Raw genomic sequence first — 24074 nt, forward strand, 5'->3', positions numbered from 1 at the left:
TGGACACTTCCAGGGATCCAGGGACAGCCAGAGCTTCTCTGGGCACCTGTGCCAGGGCCTGCCCACCCTCACAGGGAGTGGCAAATCCCCCAAAACTTTGCACAGAAAGGTGTGAACTCACCCAAGTGAGAGGACAACAGGGTGACTGAACAAGCACGAGGGGTTCCTTCCTGGATGAACAAGAAATGCTTTGTTTTCACCTTTCCCACATCACCGATAAACGCTTCTTTTTCTCCTCTCCCAGGTTATTGATAAATGGTTTCTTTTCACCTCCCACCTATTATTTCATGGGGAAGGTCCCTCCCTGTCAGACATGTTTTTATCTCACCAATTAAAGCTCCCTGTCAGCTCTATTTCATCTTCCTTCTGTCCTGATTAGCCCTGCTCTCCGGAGAGCTGCATCCCTGGGGATGAGCCAGAGCAATACCCAGGGCACCTGGAACTCCCTGCACAAGGACAGCCAGTCCTGGTGGCACCTCCAGGCATCCCTGCTTGCTGCAGCACACACTTGGATCCCATCTGCTGTCCCCAAGGCACTGCTCTGCTGGGATGGAAGGGATGCCTTGAGGTGAGGGGCTGGAAAAACAAATCCTTGGATCAGCCCACTCCTTCCTGGCCTCAGTGGGGTCTGCAGGTGGACATTTCACGGGTCATGAAGAGGGCACTTGCAGGACAACTGGGCCACCAGGGAGAGAAAACAGGGAGATTCCACAAAGGCAAAATTACAGTGAACACAGAGAAAGTTTCTGTGAGTGCATCTCACAGGTAAGGCAGGAAAGGATTCCCAGGGTTTTCCAGGCATCTCACAGCTGCTGGTGCACTTTGCAGTGCCTGCACATCTCACAGCAGGAACTGCAATCCCTCTTCCACACCAGGAGGAAAACAAGAACAAAAGCTGGGATTTACTGAGCAAAACAAGATGATATAACCAAGTCAGTTTATTGTAGGAACCCCTGGAGAACATCCTGGCCCCAGTCAGGAATTTGGGACCAGTGAACCATTGTCACGTGCACAGTTTGTCTGGACAGACCCCAAACAGCAAAGTCAGTGCTTGGACAGCAATCCTGTTCCTCAGGAGCCTCCCACAGCATTCCCAGGAGTAACAGCAGATCCAGAGCATCCATCCAGGACGGACAGCCCAGAGCTGGGAAAGGCTGGAGGCCAGGATGGACATCAGGCTGAGCTCAGCAGGGCTGACCACTGCTCCCAGCACGTTCCTTCACTGCTGGAGCAGCCTCAGGACATCTGGATGGGATCTTCATAGAAAGTCTTGGCCATGGCATGAGCCACCTTGAGCACCTTCTTGTCCTTGGCCTCGGGGCCCATGTGGCTGCGGGCCAGCCTGAGCCAGTACTGCTCTGTCCTGGCCACGTACTGGGCCTGGTTCTCCCCAGGCTGCACTGCTGGGTGCTGCTGCTCCCCTGGGCAAAGAGAGGGACACAGAGAGGTCACACACAGCTCACAGGGCCAGCCAGCCCACGGGGGGCTGAATGGAACAGCCTGCAAACCTACCAGCAACCAGGAAAATTTCTCTTTTATTCCAAGGGCAATGTATGAGGAAAGCTGCTTCTGCTGGAAAACTCACCTGGAGTTTCCAGGCTCTCAGCAGAACCAGGAACTGCACTAAACCCCACTTCAGGTTAGTATGGAGACAGCATTTATTAGTAATTACCTTCCTCATCTTCACTCTCCTCTTCAGAGCTCTCTTCTTCTTCCTCACCTCCCTCTGCACCCTCCACTTCATCCTCCTCCTCTTCATCTGACTCTGACTCCTCCAGCCATTCCTGAGTTTCTTGGATGAGAAAGGAAAGAGGAGAGAGGCACAAAGAGAGAATTAAGGTACAGAGAGATAACCCTGGGTAATGCCCACACACTCTGCAGGACCCCAGCCCTTCACTGCCCTCACACAGTGGGGACAGGCAGGAACATCCCTGTTCCTTGGAGGAGTGGACAGGCCTGGCACAGCAGGATTCCCAGGATGGCCACCACGACCCTGTTTTCAGCTCTTGGATTGGGAACTCACAAGGCAGAGCTGACTCTCCAGTGACCCCAAAGCTCTGGGCACACATTACCACACATCCCCAAGCTTTTCCCTATCCAGGGAAAACCTCCACTCTTAACTCCCCTGAGGAAGCCCCAGAGTTGTTTTTTTTCCCCAGTGTTGTTCCCCTGAAGGCACAGGGAGAGCTCCCAGCAGCAGAGCTTACTTGGATCCATCTCCAGCAGCACCTTCCACTGCTCCATCCTGTGCAGGTCGATGCTGTGCAGGTCACTGAGGGTCACCAGGCGGTCTCCCACCTCGAACATGCCCCCATACACGTAGAGGACCCCGTGCTTCACTGCCACCATGGCACTGGAGCGTGGGCACGGCTCCACAGGCTGGCCCAGGGCTCCACCTTCCTCTTCCTCCTCCTCCTCCTCTGAGCCAGACCTGTCTTTGTCTTCTGCAGCTCCAGGGATCACCTGCTTGATGGTCATGACGGTGCCATCTTCTGCCACCACCTCCTTGACGATCTCCAGGGGCCCCTGGGGAGGTGGCAGCTGCAGCTCCTCCTCTCCAGCAGCCTCTGCCCCAGCCTGTCTGCCACGCCTGCGCTTCCTCTTCTCTGATTTTGGGCCCTGAGAACAGGAATTGAAGGAGATTTTGTGGGAATTGCACGCACCTAAAAGCAGTTCATGCAAACAGCACGGATGCTGCTGGAGGGAAGGAACAATTCCTGGTTTTCATCACAATTTAAAGTCTCAGGTGATCAATGTGACTCCTCCTACAGCATGAGCTTCTCCCAGCCTGGAACAGTGAAGATCCTGGAGAATCCAGGGCATGGAATTGCTGCCTCTGATAAGAGAGGAGCAGCTCTCCTGCTCCCAGGTGCCACAAACACACAGAGGCCACTGTTCTGTGGCAAGGGAAAGTAACCCAGGATTTCCTGAAATCACAATTGCTGGGTGCGAAATTACAGCCCATTACCAGGCAGCACTCCAGGTCCTGGAAGAACTCTGTGAAAGGGCTGGAAAACAATCAGTTTGGGAAGGCTGAAGCAACCAGCTGAGTGCCTGTTTGCTTGTTATTATGGGATTGACTTCTCCATTTGGAGAAAAAAGCCAGGAAGGGGCAGGGGGAAGGAGAAGTTGAACCAGGTTTGCACCTCCCTTGGCCTGTGAGAGTGATTCAAACATAATCAAAGAGCTGAGCTGAGTTCTGAAGCTCTTGGAGGCAAGGTTAATATTTCATCTCTTCTGATAGCTCATCAGCACCGGGGAGAAGAGGGAGGGGCTTGATCCCAAAATCTTTTCCCAGCAGCTATGAGTGAATTCCCCTCATGTCAGATTCATCTGGCCCTGGAGAAGGCTTTCAGCAAAACACCAGAAATACGCTTTCAAGCTGCTTTGCTTCATTTGGCATTCCACAATAAATGGGGCAGCCTGATTCCTGGAAGAGAGGGATTGCTCAGGTGCACCCTGAGCTACCAGAAATACACAACACCTTCAAAGAGAGAAAAATCCTTGCTCCATCCCTGGAAGTGTGCAAGGCCAGCTTAGAACAACCTGTGTTCATGCAAAGGGGTGGAATGAGAGAATCTTTAGGGTCCCTTCCCACCCAAACAATCTGTGAAATCTCCAAGAGGCCAAAAGGATGTGCCAGATGATGAAATTATTGTATTTAACCCCAGACCTTGAGCTGTGCAGGGAACCAGCGGTTCTTGCCGATGTCATAGAAATAAATGTCATTAAAGAAGTTCCCTTCAATGCTCTCCTCATCCTCCTCATCGTGCACCCCCCCAAAAAGGAGGCAGCGGTTGTTGGGAGCAGCAGCCATGGAAAAGCCGGATCTGGGAGTGGGTTTCACTCCAGAGGGGCTGAGCCGACTCCAGCTCCACCTGTCTGGGATGGAGAGAACAAATGTGAGCATCAGCAGAGGAGAATCCTGCTTGGTTTGTGTGTTCCAAAGCCTCTGGGAATTCCAGCCCCGTTTGGGATATTCTCATGGCATCTCCAGGGTACTTTCAGAGCTTTCTGGAGCAAGGAGACCCTTGGAAGTGTCTGCACCTTTACTGGAAGGTGGAGTTCAGACAAGGCCTGATCAGATGGAGCCTTCAAGCACCAAGAAATGTCCCTCAGTTATCCCATGGAGCCCTCCCACCTCCCATCAGCTCCCTCCACCTCTTCTGCCACCTTACCCCCAAAAATAAACACAGCTCATCCCCAAAAGCCCCAACCAGGCTTTAAAAGAGGGCTCAGCAGCAGGACAGGACTTGTGCTCTATCCCTCTGCTTTTCTCCAATCCCTTCTACTCTGACTTCAGAGCAAATCCCTGAGATGCAGGCTGGGAGAAGCACTGCCAGGCCCTGTGCTTCTGAAGGAACTGCAATTCCAACAAGATAAAACTATAAATAGGAATAATGCAAACAGGGCCTGCAATCCAGACAGTGCTGGTGACCAACCCTCCTCCCCAAATCCCATCCCAGACAGTGAGGTCTGGAGAAATCAATCACAATTTTAACGTTTTAGAAATTCAACTCCAAGAAAATTGTCCCGTTGCCTGAGTCAAGGAGAAAATCTCCTCAGGAAAATGATGGAATTCCTATTCCAATCAAAGATAACCAAAGCCCCACAATGGATCAATCTGTTCCAGAAGGATTGTACCCCATGGAGTGGGCCCAATGTGGAGCAGGGAAAGAGCTGAGCGATCTCTCCCTGTCCTTATCTCAATCCATGAGTCTCCCATTGGATTTTCTCTCCCTACTCCAGCTGAGGAGGGAGGGATGGATCAGCTTTAGCAGGTACCTGGCATCCACCCAGGAACACCCCACCACAGGAGAATTCTGCAATCCTAAAGGTTTTCTGTTGTGGAACAGGAAAGCAGAGATCAAAATGTCCCAGAAACAGGAATGTGGAAATGTTGTTTTAATTCCCTCCCACAGACAAACAACAACAAAAAAAAAATCTCTAAAATCTCTTTTCCTGGATGTCTTCCTGAGCCAACACTGGGGCACAGAGGTTATCACTGAGAGGGGAATTTGGTTCCAGGTTTTTTGGTGTGTAATCCCAAGGAAGGGAGAGGATTTGCATTCCCAGGGCTGCAGTGCTCACCTTCCTCCTTGCCTGCCCCTTCAGCCTTCAGCAGGAACATATCTGTGTGCAGGATGCCTTTGTCCACATCTTTCTTGATCCTCTGCAGGGAAAGGAAACACAGGGATGCTCAGGGAAACAGCTTCAGTGGCCAAATCATAGAGGGGATCCAACTGCAAATGCAAACCCTGGGACTGGGCAAGGAGAGGCCACTCTGGAGCATCAGCAGCTCCAAACCATGGGATTCAAAGCAGAGATCCTCCCTGTGATGTGCCAGAATTCCTGCCTGTGGCAGCAGGAAGGGCCCTCCTGGCTGCAGCATGGATTTCTGGGGATTTGTGGCTGGATGGAGACTATGGGATGCACCCAGAACAAAATAAATTGTCACAGGGGATTAAAACCAACTGGTTAGCAAGCAAAGGAAGGATGGGCAGCACTGAGGAAACAGAAGAGCCAAGGTCCTGCCTTTTACTCCGGCTCAGACAGGAGCAGGTGCTCTCAAGGGGCTGACTGAACTCCTGTAAAAGGAGATTCCCATCCCCAAAGTGGGACATGACAACTTTCCAGGGCTTGCAAGGCCCTCAGGGACTCTGTCCTGGATGTTGGGCAGAAGCTCTGGTCTGTAATGACCTCACATGGCCCCTGTGACCAGCCCAGGCTGTGGGTCCTGTCACCACCTGAGCCAGCAGAGGTGACAGCTCTGTCCCCCTGCAGCTGGCAGCTCTGCCATGTGGGGTCCCACACAGCCCTGAGCAACAGGCTCATCCTCCTGAACAGAAGCAGAAACCCCACTCCTACCCCTACAAAAGGCAACAGCGAGACAGCAGCAAGAACAGGGTGAAAGCTCAGCAGAAGCAATTAAATGCCTGACTTTCAGTGTGATTTCCCTGTTCCTTTCCCTGGAAGCCCTGGATTTCAGTGCTCATGGCAACAGCAGCATTCCAAGGCAGCTCTGTGCCACACCACCGTAGGAGGTGTGTTAATAATGTCATTATCCACCCATCCTTCGTGCACAGCTCCTGCTTCCTTGTAATTCCCTTCCTCCTGGGGCCATGGCACTGCTGGGATGAGGAAATCTGCACCCAGCAGTGCCTCCCAGCAGTGGATCCCAGGGTTCAGCCCTCAGGAAGATGAGCTGTATGGAAACTACAGGATGCAGGAATTTTGGCACCCAGAGGAGAGAAATAAATTGTCACAGGGGATTAAAACCAACTGGGGCCAGCCCTGAGAGTGAGAGTCCTGCTGCACACCTGTGCCTGGCACGTTTTGTTGGTGCTGGGTTTCCCAGTTCCTGGGAATGCTGGTTCAATTCTTAGGGAGAAGAGAGGAAAGTGTGTTCCAGGCATTGCACAACTCCACCCAGGTGAAGTGTGAGGAGCACAGCACCGCAGGAGAGGCAAGAAAGCAAACACAGAGAGGAGCAGCTGGCTCCACAACCATCCAAGCTGTGTGGAAAAACCACATTCCTTTCTCCTGAAAAGCTCCCTGTAGTAAACACGCTGTGTGTGCAACATGACAAAGCTCCCTGGGCTCAGAAAACCCCGATGAGGTGGAGTGGGAGTCAGTTTTTGTTGTCACAGACACTTCCAGCTGCTGGAGAGATCCATTCCCTCCCAGCCAGGACAAGTCAGCCCTGAGCAAATCATTCTCTCACTCACAAGAGGTTGCTGCTCCTTTGTGCTTTGAAGTTCCAGGTGTTTGTTTTCCAGCACAAAACTGGCTGGGATAAGCACTGTGGTTTGTACATGCAGGCACAGTGGGGAGGTACAAGAAATTTACAGGTATCAGCTGAAAATTCCAACTCTGCTGACAGACTGCAAAGAAACTGAGGCACAGAGAGCTTGAGAAGTGGAATCAGGATTCTCCATGTGCTAAAATTGTCTGATAGGAGATCAACAGCATTCAAAAACATCCAAATAGCAAAAGTGTATATCAAAAATACAGCTACAGAGGGAACCAGTCCCACCAGACCTTACAATTCAGGCACCTCCACATCTCCCAGCAGAATCCACTTCAGCTTTGCGACAATTGCCACTAAAAAAAAACCAAAACAACACCAAGATCCCCACACCCCAGCCAGCATCCCAAAGCCCTGCCCACGTGTAACTCCAGCCCTCCCCTGGCCTGTAGGCTGCACCTGCAAGGTGGAGCAGCAGCAGCTCCAGCCCCTCTGTTGCCTAGCAATGGAGAGGCCTCGATGCTTCCCACAGCCTGAAATGCAGCTCGCTGCAGCAAGCCCCATCCCCAGCACAGGAAAGGGCTGAGGACATCTTTAGCATCAGCAGTAGAGTAGGTCTGAGCTCCTTTGGGCATTCTGAGGTCTGTTCTAGGCAGAGCTGGCAGCACCCACAACATCCCCTTCCATAGCAGATCACAGAAATTGTCTTTATCATCTCCAGGCTGCTGATGAAACAGGAGCAGAGACACCATTGTGCTGAGAATCCTGCTTTTTAGAATATCAGGCACCAGCATCTCAAGGCAGTCACACCCAGGGTTGGAAAGTTCCTTTTTCACCATTTGCAGCCTGGTTTGCTCAGGACAATCCAGTGGCACATCTGGGAAGCAAAGCTCTGCATGCAAGTCCTGGAGTGCCTCAGACAAGTCACTCCATCTTTTCTGCCTCTATTTCCCCAGCCAGGAAAGAGACTTTTTAACCCAGGTCCCATGAAGGCAATTCAGCCTTGGACTGTCATGTCATTGAGAAGAGACTCTCCACATCACTCCTGCTAATTCAGGAATCAAAACTCTGTTTCTGCCTTCCCAGCTCCCTGCCCATCACAGGACAGCAGCCCTGGCATGTCACCACCCTCCTCCAGCAATGTGACAGCCAAATTATATCCCTATTCAAAAAGAAGAGCTATTATGACTTTCCTCCCCTATTCCCTTCAAAATTTCCCATCACTTGTGTGACTTAGTCCTGCCTCTCCTTCGAATACTCTGCATCTGATGAATGGTGCTTTGCTTGGGTATTTGCCAGGTTTCAGATGTAAAAATGTCTTCATACACCCCAAAATATCTTCATAAACCCCAAAATGTCTTCACAGCACCCCTGACTGGAGTATCTGCCCCTGTAACTGGAGACAAGGAGTGAGTCCTCTCCTGTAGCTGCCCAACTCCAATTAAGTATTGCTTTCTCCATGTCTACCTTCCCCCAAGAGTATCCCAGGCAAACACATTTTCTTCACTTCAAAGCAAACCCAGACTCAGCTCCACAATCAGCTCTAAGTGAGGACACAATGAGAATTAAATAGCCACACATTAACAGAATTGGGTCTCTCCTAGAGGGGCCATATCCTGCTGAATTTAATTTTCAGGAGCATGCTGAAGGCTGCAGAGAAGATTCTGGCCAGAGCTTTGGTCAGTTTGTGCTACAAAAGCAGAGCCTGGCAGGAATGGCCCAGAGAGAAGCACACAGAGCTCTCTACATGACAAAGGAAGGAGATTTTTAACATCTGTTAAAAATGTCTTGTTTTAATGGAATGTCTGCTTTGCTTTAATGGAGTGTCTGTTCTAAAGGAAAACCTGTTTTCCAAGCTGCAGAGGCCTCGTCCCAGCTCTCATCCTTGCTCAAGGAGCCAAAGGCTGAGGGCAGTTTTGCATTCCCTCCATCCCTTCTTCATTTTTATCAGCTCACACCAACCCAGAGCAGCAGTGGAACAGAACCAACTGCAAACACGTGTGACTTTTCTATTTCCAGGGGGCACTTGGGGCCCAGCTGCTTCCAGGAGAGCCCCACACCTAGCAGAGAATGCAGGCTGCTGCTCCCTCCCCACCCTCAGGAGCGAGGACACAGGACAGGGAAGAGGATAAAGCCCTTTCAGGTGGAAAAGGCTCTGTGTCCTTACTGCTGTTGAATCCAACACACATCTGATGAGGCAGAGCCCGAAGCTCAGGCCCTGAGGAGGCACAAATGCTTCTAAATATACAGAGAGACCAACTCCCTTCTCTCCCCTCTCCCTGCTTTGTTCATTTATTCCCCTCAGAAGAACAAGGCGTTCTCCTCCCCTGCTGCCTTTCCACGGGAGCAGCAGGATCCAGGGCCTCTGCCTGCATCCCCAACATGAAAAGCTTTTGCAGGAGCCTTCTGCTCAATGAAACACTTCCTTCCTGCTGCCCAGCATGGACACAGGGATACCTGCTCAGTGAGGAATGTGCTCTCTGGTATAAATTCCTGGGATTAACAGAGCAAGGAGCAGAGCTGGAGGAGCCTGGTGCTTGTCAAAAGTCATTTTTGGCTTACTGAGTTTGCTCCCTCACCTCTGCCACTGATGGCACAAAATAAAAGTCTCCTGGCAACTGCTGCTTTTAACCTGCAAGTGCTGAAGCACAAAGGAATACCTGAGAATGCTTTAAGTTGCCAAAAAAATGTCATTTCTCCCAGCTGCTTATTCCTCCCTCAGTGATATCAATTCTTTCTGTTGGATTAGAACAGCAGGGAAAATAGAGAAATCATCTGAACCAAGATTAGCCCCTCAGTCAGCAGAACTGCGTGAAAAAAAGGCAGAATTAGAAGATGCCTGTTTTGGTTCCCAGCCTGTGGACAACACCTGACTTAGCACAAAGTGTCCCTCCCCTACCTGTTTGGAGTAGCCTCCATAGATGATGATGTTGCCCTCAGGGGTGGGAGTCATTTGACAGCCAGATCTTGGAGCAGGCCCCATCCCTGCAGGAGCCAGCTTGCTCCAGGTGAAGGAGTCCAGGTTGAAGGTGTACACATCGTTGTAGTAGATGAAATCTCTGCAGAGAGCACATGGGCACAGCACATTTTGTGATGTGGACACTCAGGGCAGGATAAAACAGCACCTCAGAGCTCTACTCACAGCCCCCACTGGAGAAGGTGTTTCTACAAGACAAGGATCTGACAAGACTCAGAGGCCAAAAGTGCTGGACTGAGCTTTGGCTACAAGCATGGGAACCTGCTTCAGTGCTAAAATGATTTTTCCCACACCTGAAGACTTTAAATCAAGATCCCTTGTCTTTCTACACAAAGATCTAGTTCAGTCACCATCCTGCTTAGGATAACCCTCCCATTAACACCCAGATTTCTGTTACTGGTGAAATTTTGTTGCCTTTTTTAAGGAGTACTCAAACTCCCAGCCATGCCAGCAACCCACCTTGCACTCTCATGGAAACCTCCAAAGATGATCAGCTGCCTTTTGCACACAACCATCCGATGTCCACTTCGTCCAGAGGGCCCTCCTGGTGCCCTGAAACACAAAGAAATTCCATTTATTAGCAAAATCCCCTGGCCTGGTATTGCATCAGGCCATTTCTACTGAAGTCATTGGCAGCTGAGCTGTCTGACCTCTGCCTTAAGTTTTAGCTTTCATATTTTTCATATTCTGCCCTGCCCAGGTGTGTGGTTTAGAGCTTCATATTCAGTGTCAGTGAGCTCTCTTCACAGAGCAGCCAGACAAAACAATTCCTTTTCCAGCTTGGTACCAAGGACAATCATTACAAGTTTCAGGCCCAAGAGCAGAAACAATGCTGGGCTGAAGAGAGAAAACAGGATGGGACTGCAGACCCTGGAGCTGTAATTGGACAATTAACCCCAATATGCAGATGGACCAAAACTGATAAAAATGTGAGGCCTCATGATCAGTTGTTAATTTTGTGTCCATTTTTGGTCCATCTTGGGTGCAGCCCTGGCCAGGCTCTTGTAGTGCCCAAGGTGTGTCCTTTAGGGCCTTTCAATAAATCCCTGCTTTATCCTGAGCTCTGTGCAGCCTCTGCTCCAGCTCAGCTTTCTCCAGGCATCAAGCCTCTCCTGGCAATGGGAACCATTGGGAATGTGGTTGCCTTAATCCATGACTGCTTTTCTCCAGGACAGGATGGGTGCTCTTCCTGGAACTCCTGGGACTGCATCGCAGGCAGTTTTATTCCTAGAGATAAACCACCCTAACAGCACCCAAAGTCTTTTCAGTGATGACTCAGGAGCTGATTCTTCAGCTGATCCTTCTCCTTCAGGAGAGTTTAATGAACAGCACTTCACAATTGCCGGGAAGACACTCCAAACTGAGATGTTTTCTCCAAGCACCAAGGGACAAAGCCTGGCTCTGACATCCCTCAGCGTCTCAGGAAGTCTCTCAACACCTTCACTCATCCACCTGCAGTTTGGGTATGACTCCAAACCAGTGAAAACACTTCATGAGTTACCCAGATTTCCCCAAGAACAAAGGCACTGCAGCAAAACAAGCCATCATTATCAACATCATCCTGCTGAAGGAGGGCAGGGATAGATGGGCTGTTGGGAAGGAATTCTTCCTGGCACAGGAGCCCAGAGAAGCTGTGGCTGGATCCCTGGATCTGGAAGTGTCCAAGGCCGGGCTGGATGGGGCTTGGAGCAGCCTGGGATAGTGGAAGGTGTCCCTGATCATGGAGGGGGAGGAATGGGATGGGATTTAAGATCCCTTCCAACCCAAACCATTCCATGACTCTGACTCACTCTATGATCCTACACACTCAAAAGCAGCCACACATTCCTGTTCTGCTCTTCCAAGCTTTCCTGACCTTTCAGTTAAATGTGCTGCTTCCATTTCCAGAAACAAGCAACACTCCCTCCATCTGTCCCATCCAAAAGGCTCCCGAGGAGCTGGGCAGCTGGACACCATTCCAACATGGATTCACCTCCCTTCCTTCACATTCACCCACAGCATCACACAAGACACAACACAAACAACTCCAACAACGCCAGCTTTAGGCCAAAGAGGGTTTGCTGTGTGTGTTCTCTGCCCCCATGGATGAATCCATCCTGTTTTCCCTCGCTGAGGAGTCTCCCAAAGTTCCCAGCTGGCACCACTGAGCCCAGCAAGACTCCTCCAATAGGCAGCATTAAGGTGTGGAAGTGATTGCACAATCAGGGCCTAAATAAATAAAAGTTGAAGAAACAGCAGCAAAACCTAAAGCCACAAACCCCTGGCCACACTTGGAGTGGCAGCAGGGAGCTGGGAATGTGGTGATGGATTTCTGTGGAGAGAGAAAATGAGGGTCCTTATTCACCATGGAAAATGACAACCTCACCCTGGTGCTAATGAGAAACTCCACCAGAACAGCAGCGTTTGGGGAAGACTGAATTAATATTGATTGCTTGGACTCCTTATTCGAACAAAGAGGAGGTTTTTCCAAGCATTTACTGGATCTTTAAGTATCACCCTGCAGAACAGCACCTCTGGTATTAATTTCATCAAGACCTGAAACCATTATTTTCTCTTGCTGTAACTCCTCTGTCATTACTCCAGAAGTTGGCATTTTTTAAATCATCTTTTTATTTTTTTTTAAGGAGAGGATGAATTAAAACCCAACTTGAGCACTAAAATCCTGTTCTCAGAGAATATCTTGTGCCTTGTTTCTCAAGCAGGTTTCCTCTGAGTTCAGAATCAATAAAAGTTTATTCAATGATGTGTTTTAATAAAGCTCCACCAATGTAGATTTAACTCCAAGGCACAAATGGCACAGTCAGGCAGGACTGGCAGTGATGCAGAACCTCATTCCCACTCCAGAAAGATCTTCCTGTAACTTGTTTCCCCAACACAAACTCTTCTCTTTCACCTGTTTCAGTGCTCCTGGTCCCAAAGAAACATTTTGGGAATGGTTTCCCAGACTTTGTGATTAATGCTCTATTTCATGGGGTTGACACCAGAAAGCAGACGTGGGAGGGAGCTGTAAATTCTCCAGACTTCTTTTAAAAATAGATGAAAAAGTCTGGCTAAGGACTGGCTCTACACATATACAGCATGAGGCTGATCTGAACTGCTCCATAAGGAATTTTCTTTTGCCTGTGGAGTTACTCTGGGACTTGTAGTAACAAACCAGAGCTGAATTCAGCCCCCAGATTCATGAATTACTTGTCCCAGTGGCTACAGGCTGCCTCTTCATCCTCAGGATGCCCAGGTAAAGCTTGGGAATGCTCAATAATAATAATAATGGGGATGAAGAGAACACCCCATCACAGGGGCACCTGAGGACAGAGCACTTTTATCCTGCACAGGAAGCTGAACTCAGGATTTGTGTTGTTTTTCACCTTTCCCTGGGAGTGTCCTAGTGTTGGGGTCAGTGGCACACAAATCCTGTCCCCTCATGTCTCGGGTGGAAGCACAGAAGGGAAAAGACAACTGGGCCCAAAATCCTCAATTCCAACCCCTTGCAAAATCAATCCACAGTTGTACACCTGACCTACCAAAGAACAAACTCATTTCTGGGCTGACAATCTACTTGATTTACACCAAAACACCCTTTTCTTTGAGCACCTTCTACCTGCTGTGGCAGGACCTGATTTTTGTGGTGAGCAAGGAGAGGCACTGGGCCATCCTCCACTGCAGAGACTGCTCCAGTTAAACACACACTGGTGAAACTGGGAAATTCATAGCACAACATCCCACCAAATCCTACAGGAAGTATCACCAGCATTCCAGAATTTCAGTGAAGGGAGCTCCAGAGGAGGGATGTGGCAATCCCCAAGCACAAGCCCCAAGGATGCTCCCTGTCTCTCCCTGAGGGAGTGCACGGGGCCACAGGGAGCTGAGTGGGAATGTTCTCTCCAGGAAGGAATGAGGCAATTAGGTTAAAATATTGCTGCTCCAAGGCAGGGTAACCAACAGTTCATGGACTGAGGAAACCTCGTGCATCACACACAAGATAAGGTGGCTGCACTAAGTCAAAGTCAGCTGCTGGCAAGGCTTCTAACGGGCTGGGATTTGCTGTGTTTGGATCATCTTTGTGCATGCAAAATGCAAGGAAACACAGCTAAATCTTGCTAAATTTAGCAACTTTTAACTCTGTCAGGCAGCCTGGCACCACTGTGCTCTGTTCTAGGAGAAAATAGAGCTGCACTTCCCCAGCACAGGGAAGTTTTCACTGTCAGTGGAGGTTTCCAGTTGTTTCAGAATTCAACAATGTTGCAGAATTTGGGGTCGCAAGTGTTTCAGAATCAAGCCCCCCACGGCACCAGGATGGTTTGTGGCAGGAATTGTAGGCCAGGAAGGACAACATCATTGTCTGGAATCTGAAGTGTGGGGCTGGATAAACTAGAATTTCATGTTCAGATCACAGCAGGGTCATCTTGCACAAACCAACACAACAAACCCACCTGCAACAGGGCACTCGTGATCCTTCCCACGGGAGCAGAAACAGAAACGTTGCCTCTCTTGTCCAGACATTTCTTCATGAATAATTAATTTTATTACTTTATTATTTGCACTAAAATGTCATTTTCTAAACCCCACACTAGTCTGTCACCTGGCATTTATTCAGGTAACACCAGCAGCACACTGGATAAATGGAATTACTCCCTGGGCTGTGTGAAGGCTCTCGGTACCAGGGATTGTTCCCCACCACGATCCCAACAAATGGGAAATGCTGAAGGAAATGAAGTGCAGCAGGTGTAATGTTCAGGGTTTTAAAAGAAGCAGGAAAAATTCCCTGCACAGCTCATCCCAAACCTCCCTCAGCTACTGGGCAAGGAGAGGCAGACACAGGTCACAGACCCCACAGTCTCTAGCAGGGTGAAAAGGGATCAGCCTGGACAGATCTGGTGTTCCCACCTGAAGGAAGAACATGGAGCTCCTAAGTGAGCAAAAGCTGCTGCCTTTCTCAGTGCCCTTGGAGGGTGATCTGCAGCTCCAGCCCATCCAAAGCTGTGTTCAGAGTACAAGACAATCCCAAAGTCCAAGAGGATGCCAATGCCAAACTCAGATCCAAAGCCCATCTCCTGCCTCTCAGCCCACTGGATGTCACCAGAACTCTCCTCTCATGCAAATACAAACATGAGCAGCCAAAGCAAGGAGACAAAGGTTAAAGAAACATCAACAGAGGACTTTGGGCCAGATCCACTGAAAATATTTACACTTTCACTCCTGTCAAAAACTTCTGGCACCTGTTTCCTTTGACAGGCCTGAGTTACTGGCTTGTTTATCCCAAAGAATCTCAAGGCAGCAAATGCCAGCTCCCAGGAGTGAAGTTGGGTAGGTACAAACTGGCTTCTCCAGTCATGTTAAAATCAGGAGATCCTTGCACTGGTCTTGTGGAGCCCCCACTGGAGGAGCCCAGGAAAACAGAGCACCAGTTTTGGACATCTGGACCTGCTAGGGTTGGAACAGAGAGCTGTTCATGATACTCTTCCCTTCAGATAAGCAACACCAACCCACACCCCAAAAATCAGGTATGAGATAAACCACCTTTTGTCTCAACAGACTCGGAACACATCTCTCATTCCCACTTCTTTCTGGAGGTGTCTTCTCCACCCTTTGGAGCACAGGCACCTCTGCATTTAAGGGAAAGCTGGGAAATGACAACACTGGACCAGGAATCAAACTTGGATCACACTGGCACAGCTCCTCACGAGGCCAAAGAGTCACTGAACACCAGGATCTCAGGGATCACCGAGATCCAAATTCCTTGGCAAAAGTATGCTCCAGACATGAGGGCTCAGCACTTACTTGATCTGCTCCCAGGTCCTGGTGGCCAAATGCAGGACCCAGAGATCTTTGTAGTGGTAGAACTGCTCCCCGTTGGGAGAGGCAAATTCCCCCCCGAAGATCCAGAGCTGCCCCCCAGCCGTGGGCACCACAGCTGCCTGCAGGACAAGGAAAAGCTGGATCAGAGCAGGGTTCCAAAGCAGGCACAGAACTTCCCCAGTCAAGCATCCAAATCCCAGGGAACAGGGATTTCCCACAGATCCTGAAGGATCCTGCTGATCCTTCATCTCTCTGGGGCTGAAGGAAGGAGAAGTTGGATTAAAAGGTGCTCAGTGTTTAACACACCTCCCCTAGAGCAAGGGAAAGCTGGCCTAGGAGCTGGGCTCTTCCCACCTCCTGTGGGAAGTTCAAAGTTTCCTAGGAAACGTCTTGGGATTAATGTAACAAAAATTATTCAACTCTCTCTGCTCAGAACCAAACTAACAACAGAAAGAAAACAAAAAAAAAAAAAAAAAAGAACCCAAATAAAGTAGGAAATGTGCAGTATTTGGACTGTTACTTAACATTTTCTGTGTTAGGACCAAGGAAGAAATCCCAAGAAGGAAATGCTGTGGCTGTGCAAATTTCAATTTGTGTTTTCTCCAGGGTACCCATCACAGCTCAACATTGGGATAATGATCTCTTTCCTCACAAGGCTTCATTCCTTGCCTGTCTCTCCCATCAAAAAAAAAAAGATTTTTAGCCCCACACAGGATCATGCCCTGCCACAAACCAGCCCAAACATGAAATGATTAAATAAGAAAATCCAGGGTGTGCTTTCAGGCAGGATGTGTGGGAACATGAAGTTACCTAAACAAAGGAGATGTGAGCCTGAATTCCATGGGCATCCAGTGCTTAGAACCTTAAAGGGAGGGTTTATGCAACAGCCTGCTCATACTTGTGGGTGACCTTTCCAAGAGCTGGCTTGAAATTCATGACAAAACCAAACCTTTTCCTTGAACAACTGCCAACACCTGCCCACAGCTCCTCTCACCTCAATTCCAACAGTGGATTGTGTGTCAGAGACCAGGGATGACAAATAAAACTGAAAACATGCACCTGGCACCCACAGACACACTTCTGTTTAACTCTGAGCTATGCTACGTTAAATAGAAAGCCACAAGGAAGGCAAACCAGTCAGCTCAAGAGGCTGAACTGCCTCCTGTGAAACCATAAAATTAATTATCAGACAGAGAACACTGCTGAAGCAGGACTCCTCAGTTGATTGCTGTAATCCAGCTGCAGCTCCTGAGCTGATTCCTTCGGATTGAGCTGCTCGACAGCCACCTGCTGGCTACTGGAAAGTGGCCTCTGAAACCAAGTTCTATTTTAAACAACACAAAGTAGCCCAAAAATCAAGTCAGAGTCTTTCAGTTCAAGGATACAGAGCTGGGAGCAAGACTGGCATTTAGTAACATAACAAAGGGATGTGAACCTAATTGGGATGTTGGATCTTCCCAGGGAGTTTTGGGATGGGTAGGAAAAGGACATTCACATCCTGTATGGCAGCTTTGGGAAGGCACCAGTCACCCCCACTGGCTGCAGCAGGTAAGAAAATCTATCAGCTGGTGAGGGAAAAAGACCTGCAAAAAATACAAGTCTTTGATCCAGGTTCTACTGTGCAGGTGTTTACATAAAGTAAACAAACCCAAATCCTTCATCCTCACAAGCAGCCAGCAACCTGGATTTGCAGAGGTGGAGAAGAGCCCAAGTGCTCCCTGCTGGCAGCAGTGGCAGTGTCTGGGATGTTCATGGATGTAGGGCTGTGGCCACAAAAGGAACAATGGGCTTGGGTCAAATTCCAGTAGGAAAATTCAGGGATTATGGATTTGAGCTGGTCTTTGTATAGTGCAGCAAAGAAAATTAATTTCTAAAGGATCTCCCCTCTGGCTCTGCTTGAGCCCTACCAAATCAACAGATACAAGCCCAAATCTCCACTCCACACTGAACACTGCCAGAGGACACCCAGTGACCAGAGCACCTTGGACAGGTCCAAGCAGAAAAGGTGAAGTGACACCACTGGCAGCCCATTTTGAGGAGAACAAAAAGAGGCAAGAAACCCTCAGGAGGTGAAAAAATTCAAACCCTCCTCCCAAATCGTCTTTAGAACAATTCCAGCTGCTGCTCTGGCAGCCAGAGCTTTACCTGGTGAGCACAACGCCTCGGGGGTGGGTTGGGGATGTCCAGTTTGGTCCAGCTGTTCTTCCTGATGTGGTAAATGTACAGATCATTGTACAGGTAGGTCTGTGAGACAGGGAGAGGAAAGAGCAGCTCAGCTCAGCTCTGCATGGGGGGACTTGGGGTGAAAATTGCAAAGCACAACCTCCTCAGTGGGCAGAGAAGGAGCACAACGAGCTCCTGCACTGCACTGGGAGGCAGCAACTCTTCCACCGGGCTGGAATTTCCCAAACCCTTGGTGACAGCTTGAGTTACGAGGATTTAAAAAGTTGGAGTTTAACACAGATATTCAGGTTAAAGCTGCCCAACTCCAGAGCAAAGGACAGCTCCAGGTGGTAAAAAAAACAGAATTAGTTCAGTTCATCACACTGGGTAACTCTGAGGTGTAACAAACATCACTGCCAGGCTGGAGTTTTCCAGAGCAGTTTGTCTCCAGGAGCACAACATCCACCTGCAACCTGCAGAAATTCAGGAAAATGAGTGTTCCTGAGTGCAATAATTTGCTGCTGCTCCCATCTTTGCCAGCAGCAAAGGTGCAGAAATACCTTGTTTTGAGAAGTGCAAGAGATTCTTCACTAGTTATCCCAAATGGGGGGCAGATGTGGCTACAATTAAGTCTGGAGAAATTATGAAGCCCTGAAATATTGATGCTGAGACAATCACTCTGACTCCTTAATGGGTTCCAGCGTGTCTCCTTCCTGCCAACTGCTCAGCCATGAGACAGAGCCATGGCAGAATTAAAAGGCTATTTTGCTCTCATTCAGGGACAAATACATATTTTATGACTCTGCCTTGAATTTCCCTTCAAATGAGACCCGTGCAAATTACAGGAAAAGGAGGGAGGGGGGAGATAAAGTAGAAGAAAATGAAGTATACATTACTTTTTGGCCATTGAAATATTCACCTCCAAAAAGGATCAGCTCATCTCTCTCAGGGTGAGCACAGAGGGAGCAGTTCAGCCTGAAAGAAAGAAAGAGGATGGAAAGAAAAAAATGATGTGAAAGTCCTTAAACCCCTGAACTTTGGAGCTTTTAACTCAGGCACCAGCACCTCTGCCCTCCAGCCACAAAGGTCTCCCTATCATCTGCCAAATTACCCTGCTGTGATGTTCACCCCAAGGCTAAAAACTTCTCCAAAGAAATTAATTCCTTCCAAAACTTCCAGCAAGATGAATTGGGCACTGTCTGAGAGGCTCTCCTATTTCAGGAGCACACGTTACTCTGTGATTTAACTCCCCCTTTGACGTGAGCTCCTGAATTTTAATGCTGGGGTGGCAGGAACAAAAATTACTTTTATGAGGGCACAGAACTCTGGGCTGTCTCCTCTCCATTTATCTGTGTCATTGTTCTGCACTTGCTGCTGGTCACTGCTCTCCTGAATACCCCAAGTTTGTGAACCCCACTTAGCAAAGTGCTTTTTACCTCATGACACCTCCTTTTGCCTCTGAATTCCCTTCAGCCCTCTGTTCAAAACTTCCTCTTCACTTTTTTTATTTTCCCTCAAAGCCCTGAAATCAAACCCTGTTTTGGCTCCTCTGTGCTGATGGGGTAGTTAAAAAGTGGATTTTGATGCCCAAAAGAAGGCTTTTGGTCTCTTTTTAACCATGAATTCAGTATTCCAGGACTCCAGAGATCAGCTATACCTTCCACACTTGGGAAATAACTTTACATAAGTAAATGCCATTAAAAGCACCCCCAACTGCTCTACAAGTGGCAGCCAAAGCCTCACACAAGCTCTCACCTGGGTGAGGGGGGTGGGCAGGATGACTCAATTACTTGAGTCTTTTTAGCATCCGAAATCTGGAATTCTGCTATCAGGGCTTCAAGATCCTCCTGGAAAGAAAAAGCCAGACATGAGCAGAAGCACACATTAAACCAGCAGTCACTCCCACCATTTCCCTTCCTTGAAAAAGAAAAATAACTGCTCAAATACAACTGGAAACTCTTTTATCTCCAGAGAAACCCCATGTATGTTTATTCCCTTTCAACTTCATTCAATTAAAACCAAAATCTGACCCTCCCAAACTGCTGACAGACCAAGGGCAGAAGCAGAATTGCAGCAACGGGAAGTTCTGAGCCAAGGTCTCTCCTACAACCCCACTGCTCATCTCCTCCCTCCAGGTCACTTTTCCGAAGGTGTGCTCCAAGCAGAGACTTCCAAAGCCTGGGAATTTTTCCCCTGCAGCATGGAATCAGCTCTCCCAGTAGCCAGAAGTCTACAGGGGTACTTTCCATGCCTTTAAGATTTGAATTAGGCCATTAACACCACATTTTTACCAGGTAAAAGTCACTGTTTTAAGGCTTAAACACAAGCAGCCCCTCTAGGAGTGTCAGAAACAAAGATTCTCGTTTGCTTTTAAGATCAGAAAGATGAAGGGGACGGGAAGCAAGAAGGAGCCTTAAATTGTGTTTTCCTCTTCTTCTTTTACACCTGCTGTCACACACAAGGGATGAGGAGGGGATTTAAACATGATTCTGCTAAGAAACAGTGAACGAGGGACTTTAAATCTCACCCAGTCCCACGTTCCACTATCCCATGCTGCTCCAAGCCCCATCCAACCTGGCCTGGAGCACTTTGGACAACGCTCTCAGGCACAGGGTGGGATTGTTGTGGGATCTTCCCAGGCCCGGATGATCCATGTAGGTCCCTTCCAACCCATTATATCCTACAGTTCCCTGATCCACGCTTTCCCTGGGCGGCCCAGATTCCCTTTGGATTCGCTCCTTTGCTCCCAGCCTTGTCCTCAAGCTTGTCCCTGTCCCAGAGCGGCCCCGCGCGTCACCTCCTCCTGCTTGGCTCTGCGGGACACTTTCTTCTCCATCTTCGCCAGCGTCTTCTCGGCGCCTTTCCCCTTCTTGTCGCGTTTCCCCTTCTTCCCCATGGCGGCGGGGCCGGGACACGTCGGGATTCCAGCGGGATCACAGCGGGACGGGCTCGGGATACGCCGGGATCACAGCGGGATCACAGCGGGATGGGGCCGGGATAGCCCGGGATCACACCGGGATCATGCCGGGATAACCCGGGATTCCAGAGGGATCACACCGGGATCACACCGGGATCACGCCGGGATAGCCCGGGATTCCAGCGGGATCACACCGGGATCACGCCGGCCCGGGATACCCCGGAAAGCCCCGGGATGGGGCCGCTCCTTGTGCCGGGCGGCAGCGCCCCCTGCCGGCCCGGAGGACTGATGGCGGGCCCCCCCCAGCGCTGAGGGAGGTCCGCGGGCCGCGGCCGCTCCGAGCCGGCGTCAGGAGCCCCGCAGGGCCGGAGAGAGGGGTTAATGCAGCCCCGCATCCCGGCCGGCACCGTCCGCACTGCCCCGGTATGGCTCGGACACTCTGGGGTTGATGCCGGCCCCGAGGAGAACGAGGAGCCCACAAAATGGCCCCCTCCCCTCACACAAAATGGCCCCCCCTCAGGGGAGGGGAGGCAAGGACGCGTCTCGGGAGGAGGGTCAGGCTCGGTTCAGGGGTGCTCAGGGACAGAACAAACAGCCATGGCCATAAACTAAAGCACAAGTTCCACCTCAGCGTGAGGGTGGCAGAGCCCTGGCCCAGCTGCCCACGGAGGTTATGAAATCTCCCCCTCTGAAGCCATTCCAAACCCCCCTGGACGCCTTCCTGTGTCACCTGCTCCAGGTGGCTCTGCCTTGGGCTGGATGATTTCCCTTCCAACCCTAAATATTCCATGATTCTGTGATTAGGAGGAATTTCTCCACGGAAAGGGTGGTTAAACCTTGGCAGGGGCTGCCCAGGGGAGGTTTGGAATGCCCATCCCTGGAGGTGTCCAAGGAAGGCCTGGACGTGGCACTCAGTGCTCTGGGGATCAGTCACAAGTTGGATTTGATGATCCTCGAGCTCTTTCCCAACCTCAGTGATCGTGGGATTCTGCAATTCCATCACCTGAGATGTGAGCCAGGCCTGGGGGAGGCAGAAATAAAGTAATATTAATAAAATTAAACCACAGCAAGAATTCCCCAGGGATTGGGGCACTGTGCAAGTGTTTTCATTTCCAGCTGCAGACCTTTGGGAATGGGGTTTATCCAGGCCACTCTCCAAATCCTGAGTTGTTAGAGAGCCAAAAGAAGTACAGGCACTGTCAGGCAATGCCAAGCAGCTGCTTTTTCCCTCAGTGGTGGAGAAGGAATAATGATGATTTACATGGTATTTCATGCAGATGCTGAGTCCAGGGAAAAATTCCTGGGAAAACACCTACTTTGGACACCTAAGGGTGTAAATAGGGGTTGAAATTCATCTTTAAGCTGCAAGTTCATCCCACTGCACATCAAAATTGCCACTATGATTGTTTCTTGCAGAGCAGAAGGAATAAAATCATTCTATTTTTCACCGAATTCCAAAAACACCCCTCATTTCACCACCCCAAACCAGCGAGGATCTCCACTAAGGTACAGTTTCAACACCCACTGAGTTGTCCCAAGCATCCAGCACGTGCCATGGGATTGCAGGATGGATCCTTTGCTGTGAACATCCACCTACTCTTGAACCCGGGATCACGGAAAAAACACTGCCCTGGAGCATGGAGGGAAGAGCTGGGAAAGTTATTTTGAGGTTGCAGACAATGCCCATCATGAGCAGCACTTTGTTTTTCTGTTTGTTCTGAAAACATTGTGCTTCCAGCTCAAGCTGCAGCGTGTCCGTGTTTATGTGCAGGAAGGGAACAGAAACTACAGGAATGGGACAATTGCAATTCCCAGATGTGGGAGCTCTGCCGAGTTCCCTGGCGCTGCAAACGGGCTCGGAAGTTTCCCTGCTGCTCCTTGGGTTTCAACCTCAAAAAGACATCAGTGTGTGAAAACACGTCCCCTCCTGGTGTCTACAGGTCAACAATTCCTCTGGGTCCAGAGCTTCCAGCACTTCTTAAGGAGGCTTTGAAATGACAAAGCTGTATTTTTAAGAAATTGCCCCTCAAAGTCTTCACCTGCCGAGGGAGTGAGAAGTTTTTCACCTCCTGTATAGCCAGCTCTGCTCACCCTTTTCGGTGCTTCACCATTCCTGGTTATTTCCATAAGTTCAGAGATTCTCTGAGCTCAGATTGCTTTCTCGCCCCTTTATTCTCCGTGTTTCTGGTGGAGTTTGGGACGTGTGGGGTCATTTGGAGCTGGCTCCCACGTGAGGCAGGATATATTGCTGGTGTGAGTTCTGTGATCTCTTGAACTCCCCAGTCCAGCTTCTCACGGGGGATGTGAGAAAGGAGGACGGGGAGACAACCAAAGCTCTGTGCTGGACTTTGAAAATTCAAAGCACAACAGGAGCGTGAAACAGGGCAGGAATTCCTCGGGGAATTCAGCCCTGCTCCACTATTGAGGAGTTGCTGTGTCCACAATGGTGACTTCAGGGATGAGTCTTCCTCAGAAGGATGAGGGTAAAGATGACACTAAAGACCTGAGAGCACCAACGTGCCCTAAAACATCAATTTAAAACTCCAGCACTGACAGGTGAGCTCTTTCCACAAGCTCCCCATCACCCAGGATGGGAAAGGCCACTCCACATTCCCACAGTCTCACCAACATCTGGACACAGCTGGCAGACAGCTGTGGCTCCAAGCTGGGGCACACACACACACAGAGCTCCCACGCCCAGACGTCCCCCACTCATTTCTGTTGTGTCTCAGGTTTGGTTCCTGCTTTGTTTGGAGGAACATAAGCTGCACTTTGGCTGTGTTTGCACATTTCGTGCTCTGAAGTCGTCCTGTGCTGTTGTCTCTGGCAGCCCCTCTCCAGCTCTGACCTATACAAAGCCCACGTGGTTCCACTTTGTTATTTTTTTATAGTCTGGAATATGCTCATTCAACAGGATGGTAAATCCAGCTGTATCAGCAAAGTAAAGAATAACAGGCATGAAAGCCTCAGAAAAGGCTCAAAAGCTTTTTCCCACAAGTCTTCTTTGTGCTCTAACACTTGATTTATTTTTCCCTTGTTAATGCTTTCTGAAGCCAGTAGCAAGGAAGGAATTAATGCCACAGATTAAGCGGGAGGACATGCTGACAGCACAGGAACTAAATCAACCAAAAAGCCATTGCAATGGTTGGAATTGCTGGTGTTGGAGAGTTCTGCCTCTGACTGTATGGAAAGAGGAGGATAAAAATAAACCCTGCAAACAGAGAGAGCTGTGGGGCTGCTGATGGCAAGTGTTTTATGGAATCATGGAATGGTTTTGTTGGAAAAGTTCTTAAAAACCATCCCATCCCACCCCCAGCCATGGCCAAGGACATCTTCCACTCTCCCAGATTGCTCCAAGCCCTGTCCAGCCTGGCCTTGGACACCTCCAGGGATGGGGAGTCGGATGATGCTGGTGGATGCTCCGCAGGAATCGGGAGCGCTGCCACACAAACTCACAGCAGTGACACCTGGGA

General features: G+C 49.7%; 1 protein-coding gene across 1 annotated transcript; it reads right to left on the reverse strand.

Annotated features, from left to right (window-relative positions):
* Positions 1-901: 901 nt before the first annotated feature.
* KLHDC4 (kelch domain containing 4) lies at positions 902-20816 on the reverse strand. Its single transcript, XM_058845620.1, has 12 exons — positions 20482-20816; positions 19440-19531; positions 18581-18659; positions 17667-17765; positions 15504-15640; positions 10185-10277; positions 9648-9807; positions 5092-5173; positions 3674-3882; positions 2208-2619; positions 1673-1792; positions 902-1421 (listed from the first exon to the last, which is right to left on the reverse strand). Exons 1-12 carry the CDS (start codon positions 20578-20580, stop codon positions 1237-1239), a joined length of 1767 nt encoding a protein of 588 aa, XP_058701603.1. The 5' UTR covers positions 20581-20816; the 3' UTR covers positions 902-1236.
* Positions 20817-24074: the final 3258 nt, after the last annotated feature.

This window comes from Poecile atricapillus, chromosome 10 (assembly GCF_030490865.1).
Source record: "Poecile atricapillus isolate bPoeAtr1 chromosome 10, bPoeAtr1.hap1, whole genome shotgun sequence".
Lineage (NCBI taxonomy): Eukaryota > Metazoa > Chordata > Aves > Passeriformes > Paridae > Poecile > Poecile atricapillus.

Excerpts from the sequence above, each read along its gene's own strand:
- KLHDC4 (XM_058845620.1), bottom strand. The coding sequence starts at position 20,580 with ATGGGGAAGAAGGGGAAACGCGACAAGAAGGGGAAAGGCGCCGAGAAG. Across the intron at positions 18,660-19,439 it reads TGCCCACCCCCCTCACCCAG|GCTGAACTGCTCCCTCTGTG; the intron begins GTGAGAGCTTGT and ends TCTTTCTTTCAG. Across the intron at positions 3,883-5,091 it reads AGGGGCAGGCAAGGAGGAAG|ACAGGTGGAGCTGGAGTCGG; the intron begins GTGAGCACTGCA and ends TCTCCATCCCAG.